This window comes from Falco punctatus, assembly GCF_963210335.1.
Source record: "Falco punctatus genome assembly, chromosome: 2".
Lineage (NCBI taxonomy): Eukaryota > Metazoa > Chordata > Aves > Falconiformes > Falconidae > Falco > Falco punctatus.
In genome coordinates, this window is record NC_137581.1 from 19,207,418 (window position 1) to 19,224,394 (window position 16,977).

General features: G+C 35.5%; 1 protein-coding gene across 2 annotated transcripts in view; it reads right to left on the bottom strand.

Moving 5' to 3' along the window:
- Window positions 1-265: 265 nt before the first annotated feature.
- RDX (radixin) overlaps window positions 266-16,977 on the bottom strand; it is a 41,609-nt gene continuing 24,897 nt past the window's right edge. For both annotated transcript variants that reach the window (XM_080377195.1, XM_080377196.1), the window contains exons 5-14: window positions 15,815-16,089; window positions 11,863-11,946; window positions 11,243-11,389; window positions 9,684-9,780; window positions 8,876-9,039; window positions 8,105-8,235; window positions 5,808-5,968; window positions 4,735-4,827; window positions 3,659-3,901; window positions 266-2,674 (exon numbers count right to left, since the gene is read on the bottom strand). In XM_080377195.1, coding sequence (XP_080233321.1) covers window positions 2,510-2,674; window positions 3,659-3,901; window positions 4,735-4,827; window positions 5,808-5,968; window positions 8,105-8,235; window positions 8,876-9,039; window positions 9,684-9,780; window positions 11,243-11,389; window positions 11,863-11,946; window positions 15,815-16,089 — 1,560 coding nt within the window. In that variant the 3' untranslated portion in view covers window positions 266-2,509. The remainder of the gene's footprint in view (window positions 2,675-3,658; window positions 3,902-4,734; window positions 4,828-5,807; window positions 5,969-8,104; window positions 8,236-8,875; window positions 9,040-9,683; window positions 9,781-11,242; window positions 11,390-11,862; window positions 11,947-15,814; window positions 16,090-16,977) is intronic.

A 16,977-nucleotide genomic window follows, 5' to 3' on the forward strand; every position in this document is an offset into this window, starting at 1 on the left:
AAGAGAGACAATTTGCTCTGATGATTCACATCCTGTTTTGAATCAACAATCAATCACCAGTGCTTCCTCCCAGCTGTATGTGGTAATTTCTTAAGCAGAGTACCACCTCTAGGGATACAATTCGAGTATTTTTTTTATTTCATTCTGACCAGAGCATGAAACAAAAGATGATCAAAATTTGTGTATACTGCTCTGGAAAAAGGCTATTACAGTGTGTTTAGTAAAGCTGTCAGAAATAAAGGGCATTAAATAACAACAATGGACCTCAGAGAAATTAACTGTATCTCTTTATTGTTAACCAATGAATGTTATCCAAAATAGTAGATGTAATCGTAGCTTAATTGTACAACACAAAACATGATGCTAAAGGAAAAAGCATGTGGAAAATTACTTCACCAAGTAATCATTAAATGTATTCTTAGTATTTCTGCACCAGTAAGTGTTCCCAACAGCTGGTGACAGTAGCTATTACCACTTTGTTCATCATGAAAATCCATATTACAAATGGTTGTTCCTGGTTGTTTAGAAAAAAAAAAAAAAATCACACAGCTTTATAAATGGATCTAATCCATTTAGCCCTAATCTAGATATTGTAGATTTATGAACAACAAACTTTACTGCTATTTTTTCCCAACACTGAAACTGATGTATCAGTGTTAGTGCACACTTTCCAGGGAAAAATGAAAACTCACTGGAAGCACAGTATTTCACCTGCCATGGCAAACTGTTCAAATACTTTAGAAATTTGCTTAAGCTTCAGTGTATGAAGCCTATGAAACAAAACCTGTTCTTACAATGCACTGCAAGTAGAAACACTAGCTTCCACCAAGCAGCATTTTGAAGCATGTGCACACCATCCGCACATCAGTCTTCAAGGTCAACCAGATATGTTTAGCCCCACAAACCAAAAATATATTAACACATCTTTATTTTATTTTCATGATGTCACCCCACATAGCCAATCTTTAACTCTGCAAAATAAAATAAAAAAAAATTGAATTGTTGAATTGTTCATAAGAAATTTAAACCTATTGTGCATGAAAAAAATGTTTAATAAAATGGCAAATTTTAATAGATAAGTGTAAATTTATGAGTGCATAATATCAAACAGAAGAGAGCTGAACCATCCTCAGAGAAAGCAGGGTTCTTCCACTGTAGACATTTACTAGAGTACTGTAACAAAAGTAATAACTGCAGTCCACATTAACTGTAAATCTAAAGTTCAATTTCTAAGTAAATTTCTCAAAAAAGTATTTTTTTTTTCCAAGAGGGAAAGGACTTATTAAACAATGATCTGATATCATTATGACAATTACAATACTAGCTTCACTGAAAATTGAAGTTATGAACACTTTTACTTCAATTCTGGGAACTTTCGTTTTGTATTTGGAAACTTAAAACCAAATTAACTGACATCCACATCTGCACCCCTCCCAGGAGATAGTATACCAGTGACACATTACAGCTTTAAAACACAAAAGATGCTTTTACAATTTAAATTCATAAGGCAGTTAAGACAGTATTTAGCACTATAAATCCATCTTAAAGTAAAACAAAATCCTAGGAATAAAGGCTCCTAGCATTCTGTGATATCACTGTGTAGCGATAAGTCAATTTCAAACAGTTTTTTTCATGGTGTTTGAAGGACCAGTCATCATGTACATAGTAGTGAGGTAGGATACTGTCCCCTCCCTGGGACTGATGTTTTCATATGCTCCCTTGCCAGAAAGGTCCAGGTCTCTCTACTGCAAATAAAATAATTACAAGCAAATAGCACATGAAGTTTTGCATTTTTGTTTTCCTTTGCTGCATTAGAACGTTTTGCACATCTGTAAAGGATCACCTAGGAAAAGCAATACTTACTCAAGCCTATCGGCAGCCATGCACTGCCCACAGGTAGTGTTCCATTTAAAAATATTTCCTGGAACTACCACCTGCCATCCAGACCTTTGTGAACAGGCAGGCAAAGAAAACCATCAATGATGACAGGACATGAAACACCAAAGAATTTCACTTGGGAGGAAAAAAACCATAACCCACAAAACCACCAAACCTGAAAGTCAGCAATATCAAACTCTTAATGGTGTAGCTACATCAAAAAATGTAGTTTTAAACTTCATACTAAAATAGCACCTATCCAGTTTAGGTTCAGTTCCATTCTTCTATTTCTTAATTTTTAAGCAATATATACACTTGTCAGTCATTATATACTTCACATCAGTTTCCAAAGGGAAAAAAAGAAAAAAAAAGGAAACAATGAAACTGAAAACATGATTGGGAAAAAACTGCTATCATTCTCCACACCCTCCTCCCCCCCAAGAAACCTAGGGATGACAGACTGCCTTATGGTTGAATAGCTTCCCCTAAATTTGTCTTCTAGCCACTGTAGTCAAACTGGTATTAAGTGCTTTGGCAAAATGGGGTGCAATCCATCAAATCTGCAAAGGCCTGCTTTTTTCTCTGTTGGTGGTTCAGCTTTACGAGGAACATATATGCAAAGTAACAGCTCTCACATTGCTTCAAACTCATCAATACGCTGCTTTGTATTGCCTTGTCGGATTTGTCGAAGAGTCTTGTACTTATCACGGCCTGCTTTAACATTCTCAGCATGAAGGACATCATTTTGTGTTTTCTTGGTTTCATCTCTGGCTTGAGCCAACTCAGAACTTAAAGCCTGTTGAATAAAATATTTACATTTAAGTGCTTTGACTAATCTTCTAATGGTTCTGGAATTTCTGATAACAACTGTTCTGCAACTTGGATAAGGATTTCTTGAATGCCAACCTATGAAATGCTTGTTGTGCTGTTCAGTAACTCAAGTTGTGAGGTGTATCAGAAAGACTGCAGAGGGAAAGAGAAAACAGGATTCTTTCCTTACGCAAGCGTGGGCATCAAACTAAGAAAAAAACGGCCTCATGCCATAACATCCAAGAAGAAAGGGACTAGCAGGATAAAGCAGGAGAATGAACTTGTTTTTCAATTTCTGCTTGAGTAAAGACAGCTCTTGTTTATCTCCCTTATCCTGTTCAGAAACTGACTTAGCAAAAAGGATATTACACATACACTCTACTAAGATATTGCTGCCAGAAAAAGAAGCAGCTTTCCATTTCTTTTATTCCTTCCCAAACAGACATTTCATAACAAAGCAAAGGGTTGCAACTAACATAGATTATTATACTTTGAGGGGTAAAACTAGTCTAGGAGGAAATGCTCTGTTTCAAGGAAATAAGATTAATCCAAAATGGGCATAATTCAGTTTTTGCATTTACAACAGTTGTGAATGATTGCAAACACAACAAATACTATTAAGCAAGCACCTGTTCATACCACTTCACAAAGTTAAGTATTGAGAAAGAAAGGCATTATGTGTTAAAATTTAGTGTCCTGGACATTAAATAATTATTAGAAATGTTTACTGTCCAATGTGACAACATTCTAGTACTTTTAAGCTGTAAAGCACAATCTTACATCCAATCTTTTTATCTGTTCTGCTTCTAGAACACTATGAATGATATTCGTTGGTAAATTAGTAATAAACCTAGTAAATTATAAAAAGGTTGTTCCCTTGGCACACTGTAATTTCAATGAGACTTTTGACAAATAATGAATGAAAACCCAAAGCCTGAATTAGGTGGATACAGCTATGAATCTTCATTACCTGGAGCTGTTTCTTAACACGTTCATTTTTCTGTGTTTCTGTTACCCGTTCTTCCTCACTCCTGTGATTCATGACACCATCAGAAGACAGTTCTGCACTGGCTTCAGCATTGTTCTCATCATGTTCATCATGTTCATTCTCTGTTGGAGGAATAACTGGCGGGGGAGGAGGTGGAGGAGGAGCAGACATCACAGATTTCAGTTCTTCTTTGGTTTTTTCCAAGTCCTCTTGTGCTGCAAAAGCCTAAATATAGTAAAGAGTATTTAGCATTTTAAAAAATTAATTATGAATTTTCAGAAAAATGATGTTTTCTGACACACAGAAACTGTCCTTTATAAATGACACTACAAGCTTAAGCACTGAAAATTGTTAAATAGGAATGCAGGGTAAAAAAAGACATGACTCAAAACCAGCTGTACTGCCAGCTATTTCCAGCAGTAGACAAGAGAAGGATGAGAGAGTAGGGCAGTTATACTGATTGCTTTAGAGCTCTCCTAGCCTCCTGAAATTTGAGGCTCAGGGACTTCCTAAATCAAAGGTAATGTCTCCAAATTTCATATTCAACCAGAATGTTAATATAAGAATTTGTTCATCACTTTTTAAATCTGTCCACACAAGTAGTATTCACATCCCACAGCTAATTGCAGATTTGGGGAAAAAAAATACTATTTTGCTTTAAACTGTTGTCCAGTTGCCTTTGATGTGCCTTTGTTACTGTTCTGGTTTGTCTTTTCACCACCACTCATGATTTTATACACCTCCCCCCTGAGGTGTTTTCTTTTCCAACACAAAGCTCCAACCAATTTCATCGCCATACATAAGGAAACCATTTCAAATCTTTGACCATACCTTTGATGAGAATTTCCCCCCATCATGACTATTTAATATGAAGAAATTAGCTAAATAGAAGTATAGGCTGGTTTCAGTAGACTGGAGAACAAAAACCTTTAAGAAAGGCTTCTCTGAAGCCTACGGGAAAGGGAGAGATTCAACCCCATGGACTTCCAGTGGGATTTCCATGCTCATTTCCCTTAGTTTCTTTGAAGTTCTGACTTCACACAGCATGAGCTCATTACTTTGTGCTGCCATTCTGAGGCTTCCTCTTCTTTTTTTTTCTTGGCCTCCTCTAGAAGTGCAATCTTGGCAGTGAATTCAGCAAGTTCTGCTGCCTGAAACAAACAAATCAAATAGAAGTTTTAATTTGGCATCATTTTGGCTGTGCAGTGGAAGAAAGCAGAGCCTTTGCTGTGATTCGACTTGAAAAGAGTACCATCCATCACTTCTCTGCTAAAAACCAAAATTTTAAGCGTACATGACAGAGGGAATGAGTCTATACTCTTGCCAGATGGAAATAAGTCCAAAAAAAAAAAAAAAATTGTCTTTGCACTTCCAAAGCCTGGTGGAAAAGAGCAAGCTGTAGTTACAAACCAGCATTTAGGGCTATTTCAGTTTAATACAATTTTAATAGTTCCACCAATAAGATTATAATTCTGGACCACATTCTCAGTATTATTAAGCTAAATCTTGCCTTCAGAATTGTGTCCTAAGTTTACAGAAAATTGAAAGCTGTTTTACAGTTGAGAAATCATTTATTCTATTTTCATGCCTTTCTCAGTTATTACATGCAAATCTTGATTTAGAAGTAGTCTAGCACAGAATTTGAGAAGATATTGTAAATGCTGGAAACAGAGGCAAAAAACCCCACCCACTGACCCAAAAAAAAACCCTTCAAAACCCCAAACTACAGTGTCACCAACTCACCACCACCACCATCAAGCTTCAGAACAGACCTGCCTCAGAGAACAGGCTTCCCAGTGGACTGCAGAAGGAAGCTACTCTTGTTCTTAGCTGAATAAGCCTGACACTATTAGAAGGAGAATGTAATAAGTGTTGTCACTCTGAAATGTCCACTTCATTTAATTTCCTACAGCTCTGGGGTTCTATTTTTTACTTGCAAAAACTGGCAAATCCAATGCAGTTTCTAAAAAAGTTCTCATGACAATCCGTAACAGTATTTTCCATACTTTTACATGTGTTTCAATATGCTTATCCATTTGACAAAACAGATATAATCAAGAATAAAGGCTAAATTCTCAATTATCTTTTCTAACTTGTTTCAAAAGGTTTAAATAGGGTTAAAGCTTCTTACTAGCTGCTCCTGGTTCTTCATCTGATCAGCTGCCTGCTTGGCTAGAGCAGCTTTAGCTTCCTCAGCTGCTCGACGCTCTTTTTCCAGCCGCTCTGCTTCCTCTTTTGCACGCTTTCGTTCTTGATCCAGTTCTAGAGCTCTCCTAGTCTGCTCCTCTAGCTCTGCCAAAAGGAACGTTTGCAGATAAGGTATTACTACCTAGCTCTTCCTCATACATAACACAGATAACTGTAACACACTTAAAATAACGTAGAAAGATGACAAAGACTTACAAGGCTGCCTCAAGCTATGAAGAGCTGTTGAGCATGTTACCTGAAGCTATGCTCTGTGCTTGATTCCCTCCACCCCCAGCAAGACATACTTTGGATATACTTCATCTCACCTGACAGTTATCACAGCCCAGCATTTCAGAAAATTAATCACCTCACTGATAAAAGTAAACACCCAAATACGTGTACATGTATTTGTACGTATATGCACATATGCCCTCACTCTTACTACTAAGGAGATTTTATATACATTGAATCATACTCTTTCAGTAAAAGAGCAAGCCCCTGTTCTATTCTATTGAAATGCCTGACAAAGACTCCTTAATGCAACTTAGGCAATTTAGGCACGTGCCTCCAGCACAATGGTCTGAGACCCATTGGAAGGGTCAGAAAAACTCTGTAGAACAGAGCCAAAAAGATGCAAACAGGAAAATTTCAGATCAAGGGAGCGATAATATTTGTCTAGCTGCCTGGTTAGCAAAATACTGCAATCTGAAGGGCAGAACAACCTTGAGCGAAATAGGAAGTAGTAATAATCTACCAGTTCTGCAAGGTAAGATTTGCACAGGCAAAATACATTCCTCTGATGTGCAAAATGAAGTGACTATGAAAAAAACTCCTCCTGAAGTTCCTTGCTGACTTTAATGACAAATTTTCCACTATGTTTTTGTCTAGGCACAGCTGCCATAGATTCCTTCACCAGAAAACCTAAACAACTGCTCAGTTAATGGAACGATCCATTTACCCTTCACCACAGGCTTTAATACCATAAAAGCTCCTCCCCAGGTATGCTGACACATGCTTAATCTTTACACTTGTAGTTTTAAGTACGTCTCGTGTAATCAATATTCTTCCATTTGTTTCTGAGGTCTATGACTTCAGTTACAAAATTAAACGAACAGTATTACAAGTAAGTGGAGTTGTACTAATGCAGTACTTAGCAAATGAAATAAAATGCATAAATGTTTAAAAATGCTACTCAAAATCTTTCTGTGAAGATGGAGAACACGTAACTACCAAGTCAACTAAAGAATGCAGACATCATTTATATAAACACTTTTCCATATGTGAATAGAAAGCTAAAAAGACCAGCAACACATAAACATTATATATTGAATCAGAAGTTACGCTATATCGCTTACAGAAGTTATGAGAAAGCATATATATCATTAAACCTTTAGAATCACCCTGACACTGTTTTGTGCTGAACTAAATAGCTCTCACTTAAACAATTCCAAGGCACAGTTCACGTGTTACCTGTCTGGATGTGTCCAACCTGTTCTGCACTGCAAGACTGAAAAATGCAGGGGCAGAGCTGGAGAACAGTGCCAGGCACATGTTACTTATGTGCACAGGTTTAGTCAGTAATTCTCTCTATAATGCCTGAAGCCAACAGTTATGAACATGAGAGGAAAAAAACTTTTATGAAGGTGAACCAAACCTGAAGCAAAACAAGAACATGGAGAGGAGCGACTGGGAAGGAGCAGCAGCAGGGACTCTATGGGGTGGTTCAACACAGAGCTGTGATTGGTGAAACCACATTAATTCACTAAAAACTGACAAGATTTTAGTTTTAAAATTCTCAAGACTTATAAGGGAATAGGAAAATGAAGGAACAACCCAAATGAAAAGTTAAATTCAACAAAATCCTAAAAGGAAATACTTTGAATTTTCCTCTCCAATTTCCCTGTTCCCTCCAGCTCCAGGTTTTCAGCACTTCAAGCACTTCATAATTCTGAGTTGAACTGTGTAAACATTAATTTCCTTTTTATTAGAGTGAAACTTTTGCTATATTTGTAATATAAAACCAATTCCTAATATACACACATATACATGCATACCATCTCATAACTCTTAACACTGAAAAATAATCTCTCAAATAATACACCACTAAATTCTTGTTATTAGTAGTAAAATAAATAAATAAAACACAAAAAGCAACAAAAACCCACACATACCAGCAGAACTGTGGAACTGAACTAAATATTGTCATCAGATATAAGAAATCCAGGACCAGTAAGAGCTCACCTTTCTGAGCTTTCATTGTTTGTTCCTCGATTTGTCTTAAGCGTTCCATTAATTCTTCCTTTTCACGCTCTATTCTTTCCTTTTCTTTTTCTGCCATCTCCCTCTTTTTCTTCTCATTTTCTAATTGTGCCCTGAAAAAAAAAATAGTAAAAGTTTTTCTAACCTCAGATTAAATTCTAGTCTAAGGATGCTAGTAGCCTGTTTTTCAGTTTACTCAGCTAGAGCAGAAGCACATTATTTTAAGTGTTTCAAATTCTGTTTACAATGCAAGAACCACCAAATTTCTGCTTCAAAATACTTTGCATAAAACCAATTTATGAACAGAATTGATTAGCAACATTGGTTATGGTTCGACCAGGTAAATCCACAATTACACCTGCATTTTAGACATGATGTTCCATCTGGACTAGAAATGGTAACAGTATTTTTTAAAATATACAAAAGGTAAGCCATGACATTCTTCACTGAAGTTGCTTTAAACGTTCACCCGTAGAGTATAAATGTCCCTAAGGATCAAGCAACAGAGTTAAGCCCGTTTCACAAAAACATGAGAAACAAGGGTACAGCTACTATTACTATGCTGAAAGCTCAAAAACGATACCGCTTTCTATTAAGACAGGTGAGCCAAGCCACTCCACAAGCCTGCTCACATATTACAGAAAGAAAAGCAGCTCTTTTTTCTAGAATGCCAAGATGTCTGATATTCTATGACTTAGTTTTCTTAAAAGGGTAGAAGAATTTTTTTCTCTTTCACGGAAGTTTGTTAATTACCTTTCCAATTGTTTCTGATGTTTCTCCTCTCTAGCTTGGGCCTTCATCTGTTGCACTTCAATTGTATCAGGTTTCCTCCTCCTCATGTACAATTCATGATTTCCCATACACAGTGCCAAAATTCGCTTGTTAATTCTCAGACGGGGTGCATAAAAAACAAAATCCTAGCAAAAATAATTTCAGCAAATCCATTAATCTAAAAATACAGTTGTGACAAGATTCAAACCATTACTGCATGCTTGCATTTTTTAAATTTAAACTTAACAAGTATTTTGACATTCATCCTCTGAGCAATCCAACACCATAATCTATACATCTAGTTACTGTCAGGAACTTGCAAGATAAATTCAAAATTACACCTGGATGCCTCCTTGTGGAGGTTAAATAAAAATTATTTTTTGTAAACTAGCTACACTTCTGAAAAAGTGAGACTGTTCTCTACTCTTACTTCTGAAGAGTTTTGACCTAGAAAGTCTCATGAAATGTGCCCCTGTAATACAAAAAAAAAGAAAAATATAGGTGGGAGGCCAGAGAATTTAGCATCTTTTCAACACAACACAAAATATTAGTTTACTTAAATTTTTAAAAAAAGCAGCAATCTTAAAAGTATCAACCAGAATGAAGAGAGAAAATAAACATGACATGACAATACTTCGAAAATAAAAATTTCCTTTTGCTTTCTGACTATTCTACCAATTAGAATAATAAATGGCACAAAAAAATATACTCATGCCATAATACCAGAGCAAGTCCCTGCAGGCTTAAATCTTTTCATATACAAAGGCATACTATTCTACACACTACTTACAGGGGCCTTTTTGTCAATTGGCTTTATGACAAATTTTTTGTCGTTAAAAGAGATGTTTCTTATTTCACTCCAAGGGAAACCAATCTTGGGTGTCAGCCTTCAAAGAGAAAAAGTTCTCATTAGAAGCACTGAAGATATGCATTTTATTTACATCTACTAAATCTTAACTCTGCACCATTTTCACTATCACCCTCAGTTACATTTACAAAACTTAACAACCATTCAAGCATATTTTGCTAGACTTTTTTCTTGTTGTTTTTACACATTATTCCATCAAACGAATATAAACTACATGGCGCTGTAACAGAACAAACTTTTATTTGTGACTTATTTTACTACCATTTAATAGATGCAAAACATCATAATCATGTACTGATTCTTTATAAGCTATTGATAATTCTGTTTTCAATTAAAATATTTAAATTTGAGAAAATTTACAACATTTCAAAGACTAAATTAAATTAGCCTTCAGCAATGTTGTACTTTATTTAAACTCAGATGCAAGATATGTGTTATTACATTTCTAAAGTTCAAGCTAAATTTGTTTCCCCTGCATCTCAAATAAAATAAATTCAGTTCAGAAACTATTACAGTGTTACACAACAACTGCATAACTGTAAATATTTCTCTCTATGAGCACAGAAAGTTTTTTCAATTCATATTATCTTAATTGCAAGCATTAGGAAAAGTTTAAGTATTTAATTGCTAACTATCAGGAGTTAAAGAATACTAAAATTGGTTGATTGTTCATCTGATCTGAATGCTTTCTGAATATTTCCTTTTTTCAGGAGTTATATTGCCATCTAATGGCAATTAAGGTTTAGAGAATTTTGTTACAGAGTATATATACATTGAAGAACATTAAGTTTCAGTTCAGTTGACAGGTGTTATCTGGGTTTTGACATATCATGTTTTAACTTCAAATCACTGTGAAAGGACTGTTGATATCAGATGTTATTAACAAGTGTTTGGAAAGAAACAAAAGAATAAGTTTGTTGTTCTGTTCTCAGATTCTTCAGATTTTGTACATTTCACCTTTACCTCTCTTCAAGTAGCACAGAATGTTTGATCTCTTTATCAGGACACAAGATTAATCTATTTTCTTTGATGTCTAAAAGCTTTCACCTCATAGGTTTTCATGCTCTAACAGCTATAACTCTATTTACTGCTTTTACAAAATGTTTCTCATTAAATATGTTGCTCAGCTTCTCAATGTCCTTTTCATCGTGACTGAAAAGAAAGTCTTGAGGGAAGGAAAGGTACAGAAAGAAGCCATATAAAGATGGTCTAGCTACCATATAGCCATATTAAGCAACATAAAATTAAGTTTACACAGAACTGCTCTTCCTTTCCCTTCTTTTGCATCTGTATTTAATATTCAAGATTCAAATACTCTGGCAGTTAACATCTATCTCTCTTTTTGTATTTTTTACGTAGATTAGAAGGTCTTTGAGAACCTGTTTTGCTAGATGTTATTTAACACACAATAGGGTCGTTTTTCTGTAATCTCAGATAGAACCTCCTAGGACAGAACTGCAAAATTAGTATTAGCCACTTACTTATCATCATGCTCATAAATATTCAGACCCAAAGCATCAACTCCTAGCCACAATTCAGTTCCTTTTTTATTCTTTATTTCAAAATAGTTGACTCCATACATTTCCAAGTCTTGTGCTATCTTAAGGTATTCCATCATAGAATCTTCCCTGATGAAAGAAGAAAAAAATGGCATAGTGTAGAAAAATCAAAAGTACATTGCAGGAATAAGGGAACTGCAGAATAACTAGTGTAAAATTTGGTTTGTAATTACATCTCTCTTTGAAATTCACATGTACATTGACTCAAGATACTTATAGAGCTCTACAGTGTAACACCAAAGTACAGTCCAATCATCACACTTTGTCTTTTCACCTTGTGAGCAAAGGAAATACTAAATATGTTTTAAAGGCAGACGACTGGTCAAAGGCACTTGACAACCTTACCAGAAATCATGTAAGTAAGCCAATAACCTAACTGGAATCTCAAACCTCACTGAAGCTTTCATGGAAGTTTTTGATAACCGCCTACCCCGGTCAAAGTAAAAGCAAGCAGTTGCCAAATAAAATATGCCACCTCCCCAAATACATCCTAATAATAATAAAAACCCTTAAAGGTCTTGGAACATTTTTTACATAATTACCTTAACATTCCTCTGTGCTCTTCATGCCAGTTTTGTATCCTTTCTTCCCACTGTTCTTTTGTCAGTTTGTGCTGTTCTAACACCCTGTGAATAGAAGTTGTTGCTATTAAATGACAATGACAACAAATTTAGTATCTTAAAGTTACAAAGAGAAGTTTGGTTATGCAGCATAACACATGCTTTAATGGAATAAACTTGAACATGTCTTCCTATATGCTGCTCATCTTTTTAACCCAGACAAACAGAAACTTTGAATATCAACAAATACACGCTTACAATTGTGTGAAATCACTTCTTTTTTCATGGTATTCTGAACTCTTTGTAATGTAGAAGTCATACCATGGTGTATATCAACTCTCAGTTAAGTCATGAAATCTAGTATGTTTGGAACACCTGAAAATGCAGGCCTATAAAATCCTTATAAGACAATGGTGCATATTAATCTCTAGGTATGCATAGATACACTCAAGCTTGAAAGATAAAGTAACATATCAAGACAAGTTAGCAGACTAGTTTGTTGAGTTTACAGTTTGGATTCATTTTTTAATAAATAAAATCAATAGCGAAGCAGTTTCAGAAAACTATTTGAAGTTTACATTCAGCAGGCTGCAATGATGGAATTGTATTTTGACTGACTAGAACTTTCAATGTAGTACTACAGTAAGAAATCAAATGCATATGACAACTTTATTATGCTTTTATTCCAGGCACCTAGCATTTCAAGCATTCCTAGAAAAACTGTTTTAAATGACAATTTAAAAAAAAAGAAAGACTACAAGATAATCTTATTCTAAAAGTCAGAACAGTTGTTTTCCTTCCTTTTTCTTTACTCATGAAAGTAAGGATTTACTACTTCTCCCTGCACTTTTTAGCAAAGTACAATAAGGAATAGACTAAGTGATGCAGAAGATACTAATGCAGTATTTCATCTGTTATAGCATCTTTCTGCCACTCTATTTCCTACTTTGCCCCATATCTAGTGAAGTGCACTTTTCACTGGTAGCCATTATCACATTTTGATTTGCCTAGTGTGCATGCCTGTCAAGGCTCTCCTCCTCAAAACCGAGGCAGGCGTTTTAGGTTTTGTACCTGCACCAAGTTTACATGTTCACAGATAAATGACACAAGAACATGCAATGACAGGACATACTTTTTGTTTCTTTTCTCATCTTTAGCCTTGCATGTAAGTATAAGCCCTAAATGTAATACTTACAGAAGCCTCACAATACACAAAGAACAACTTGCTCTGTCTGTAATAACCAAAAAGCATCCTGGCAATCTTTTACAAGTTTTATTACATAAAAAAATTAATTCCAAGTCTTCTAGGACAATGTTAATTTATTAAAGAAATTCTGTAATTAAATGAGGCCTGATTTTTACATTGTGGTATCTACACTATGAGCTGCTTTCCACCATTATTTCTTCTACTCCTCCAGCAGACATTCACAAAATGTTCAAAAGCTTTCACAGTGGTATAGCATAAAGTTAACAAAAAAAAAAAAAAAGGGACAAAACAGGATATTGCAAAGTACACTATCCCAGCACTATGCCACACAAGTGCCCACCTGAAAATAAAAGCCCTGCTCCCAAGCTCTTCTTCACAGAATCACAGAATGGTTGAGGTTGGAAGTGACCTCTGTCCACCTTGTCCACCCCTCTGCTCAAGCAGAGTCACGCACAGCCAGTTGCCCAGGACCATGTCTATACAGCTTTTGGATATCTCTAAGGAGGGAGACTCCACAAGCTCTCCAGGCAACCTGTGCCAGCTACTCACTCACCCTCATGGTGACTTGAGCTTTCCAAATGGAAATTTCCAAAATTTCCAAGAAAGTATCTACTTCTACAGAAATTCTATGCACTTTCCTCTTTTAGAATTGAGTTTGAGTAGAAAGACACAAGACAATGCCTACAGGTGAAATACACATGCACAGTGTTTTATTTTTTTACTGCGAAGGTGGTCAAACACTAGAACAGGTTGCCCAGAGAGGCAGCAGCATCCTTGGAAATATTCAAAACCCAACTGGAAAAGGCCTTGAACAACCTGCTGTAATTAGAATAGACTATTTCAGTTGGAAGGGACCTACACTGATTATCTAGTCCAACTGCCTGACCAATTCAGGGCTGACCCAAAGTTAAAGCATATTATTAAGGGCACTGTCCAAACGCCTCTTAAACACTAACCGTATGGAGCATCGATCACCTCTCCAGGTGACTAACTTTGAGGAGGCGGACTGGACTAGATGATCTTCAGAGCTCCCTTTCCAACCTCAAATGATTCTGTGTTCCTATGATATCCTCAAAGCTGGCAGTATCTTTGGCAATAGCCACGTTGTCATTTGGTTCCCTCCATCCCCTCTTCACATGCTATTGATGAAACATCACTAGCAGATATGCCAGGACTATTGCAACAGAGTAACTCAGCAAGGACTTGATGCCTTGTGCTACCCAGCTCAGTTTTGAGCCAAGAAATATGGAGTAATTTGACAAGTGAACATTATGACTCTACAATTAATGGGAACTGCAAATCTTCTCACCCTTTTCAGTAAAATTTTGAAAGCTAGTCTACTTTGGGAAACAAGTATTTTTGACATAATATTGTTCTGAAATATTTTTATGATGCATTTGCTGGTTTTCTGGAAATCTCATGGTAACAGGACACAAAACTTGAATAGTTGTGTTAGAATGAATACAAAAGCAACATGCTCACTCAGCACAGACTGGCACACGACTGGTTGAAAGCATATGCTCGGAGATCATCTGAACATTTGTCTACTGAAAAGGAGCATCTTAAGTATTTGAATTTGTGTTGTACACAAGTACTCCAGTGTTGACAGGTTGTCATCATAACTGAGCAAAACCCAAGATTTGTGAACTAACATATTCAGTAATGACAGTTTTACTGGTTCTGCATCTCCCTGCTTTCCTAACAAAGAGTACTTTTCTCGAAAGTGGTATAGACTTCACCGTCACAAGAAGGCAGTACACAGCCAAAAACAAATTCTTAGCCAGGATTTTTTAAAATCTCAAGCATTTTCAGAAATATTTTTTTCAGTACTTTACCACAATCCTTCAAAAGGCTTTTTTGCTTGCTAGAAAATTCTCAAGCTTAGTTACAACTAATGATTGAGTTTCCACTTTTAGTTTTCAAACCAAGGAGACAAAGCATATGATTTTTTAAAGAAACCTCAAATTATTCCATGGCTCTAATTTCTTTGAAGATGCATTAATGTTATGCATTTATTAATCACACATTTGTCCACAATACATCACTATGGATTCATCTACACACATAAAAAAATTGTCTAACTCTATACATTTTTGTTGCAATACTTCTCTTGCTGCCAAAACACACCAGGAGCATGGTTTCAGTTGCATAAAGAAACAGAACTATAATCTCAGTGCTTACTTTTCCTAACCAACTAGATAATCAGCTGACACAAAATGAGTTTATACTCAACAACAGTGGCAACAATTTAGTTTCTAACTTCTGTCCAGGCTAGCATTTTTATGCAATATATTTTATTTGCAATGCACTTTATAATTATTTTCAGGAAATTATTATAATTTAATGTACAAAACCATCAAGAACTGAAGAAAAGGAGTATCGAATGAATCTTATTGACTTCTATATTAGATTATTTTTATTGTAATTTAGCAGAAGCAAGCCTCCAGGAACATTAGATAATTTTGTACTGATTTGAAAATTTCTTCAACTAAATATCCATGCAGATGGTTGTGGATGGGACAGGAAACAGGTCTCAAGAACCACATGGTTGAGATGCTTCTTTGTTATTTAAGAGTCTAAATTAGGATCTCTAAATTCTACTAGCAAGACATGCACTCTTAAGGAAGCTACCATTAAATGCACATCATCACTTAATATTTAAATTATCAAAAAATGTGCTGTAATCAAGTTTATATAAGCAGATGATGCAAAAACTGTTTCACTCACCGCTGAGGGAGAAGTCTGTCATTCGCTAGGTAGCCTAGTTTATGTATCTCCTTACTGTAATCTCCATACTTGGACTGGACAGCATAAGAAGCCAGAAGAACTGCGGTTTCTGGTGGGCAATATATTTCATCATTTAAGATCGCTTCTTTGACTTGCAGGAAGAAAAGTCTCTGAGTTATTTCCTGAATTAACTCTTCAGATACATCCTCTGGAAAAAACTTGGCCCTGAATTTAAACTGCAAAGGGTTTTCTTTCCTTACATCTTGCTGTGTTACCTGATAGAGAGGAATAAAGAAAAATAAAAAGAGCACTAAATGGTATATTAATATATAATTAACTCAGTAGTAATGAACTCTTTAGCTCCTCTACTCTGAAATCCAGTGCTTCCTGACAAGCCCACAGTGGAACTCACTAAATGCTCATGTGGCACTGAATCAAGTACACCAATTTGGATAAATCAGACAATTTTTAAATATTACTCAAAGGCTGGTTTAAGAGGTTTTTTGTGGGCTTATGTGAATTTGTATTTATCACAGTAAAGATCTGGGAAAAAAAAGAAGTTGTAACACAATTTTTTTAATCAAAACTATATCCAAGGATGAACTGCAGGAAGTAACAAACTAGAGTCTAACAAGGTTTCTTTAGCAGGAACTACAGTACATTAAGTGTAAAGCGGATTCTTTTAAAAGTCTTTGAACTATTGAACTAAATACATGTGCTCTGTTCCTATGCAAAAATCATACCTGCATTAATCACATTTTTTTCCTAGAATGCATAAGCCTTATAATCATGATTTCTGTGAAGAAATCTGATGTGGTCATCTTAAGTAAATGTCTACTTCAAATTTCAACAAAACCTCATTTTTATGTAGAATTTTCCATTTCATTTGGGCTTAGCTTTCAGCCCCGATTATGACTAAAGCAAAAACATTCACAATGAAACTAAATTTAACATCAAATAAAATGATTATTTAAAAGTACATTCATAGTAAATCTCATAAATTCCAATTCCTCAAGCACTTTATTACATGTAATTTTATGCGCACTTAGTAGTCCCTCTAGAACTTCTTCACTATGCATGAAATGATCCGTTTGCTTGACTCGTAGGAAACAGCAAAAATTGTAAATATAATGCAGCCATTTAAATACATAAATAAGGCAGCG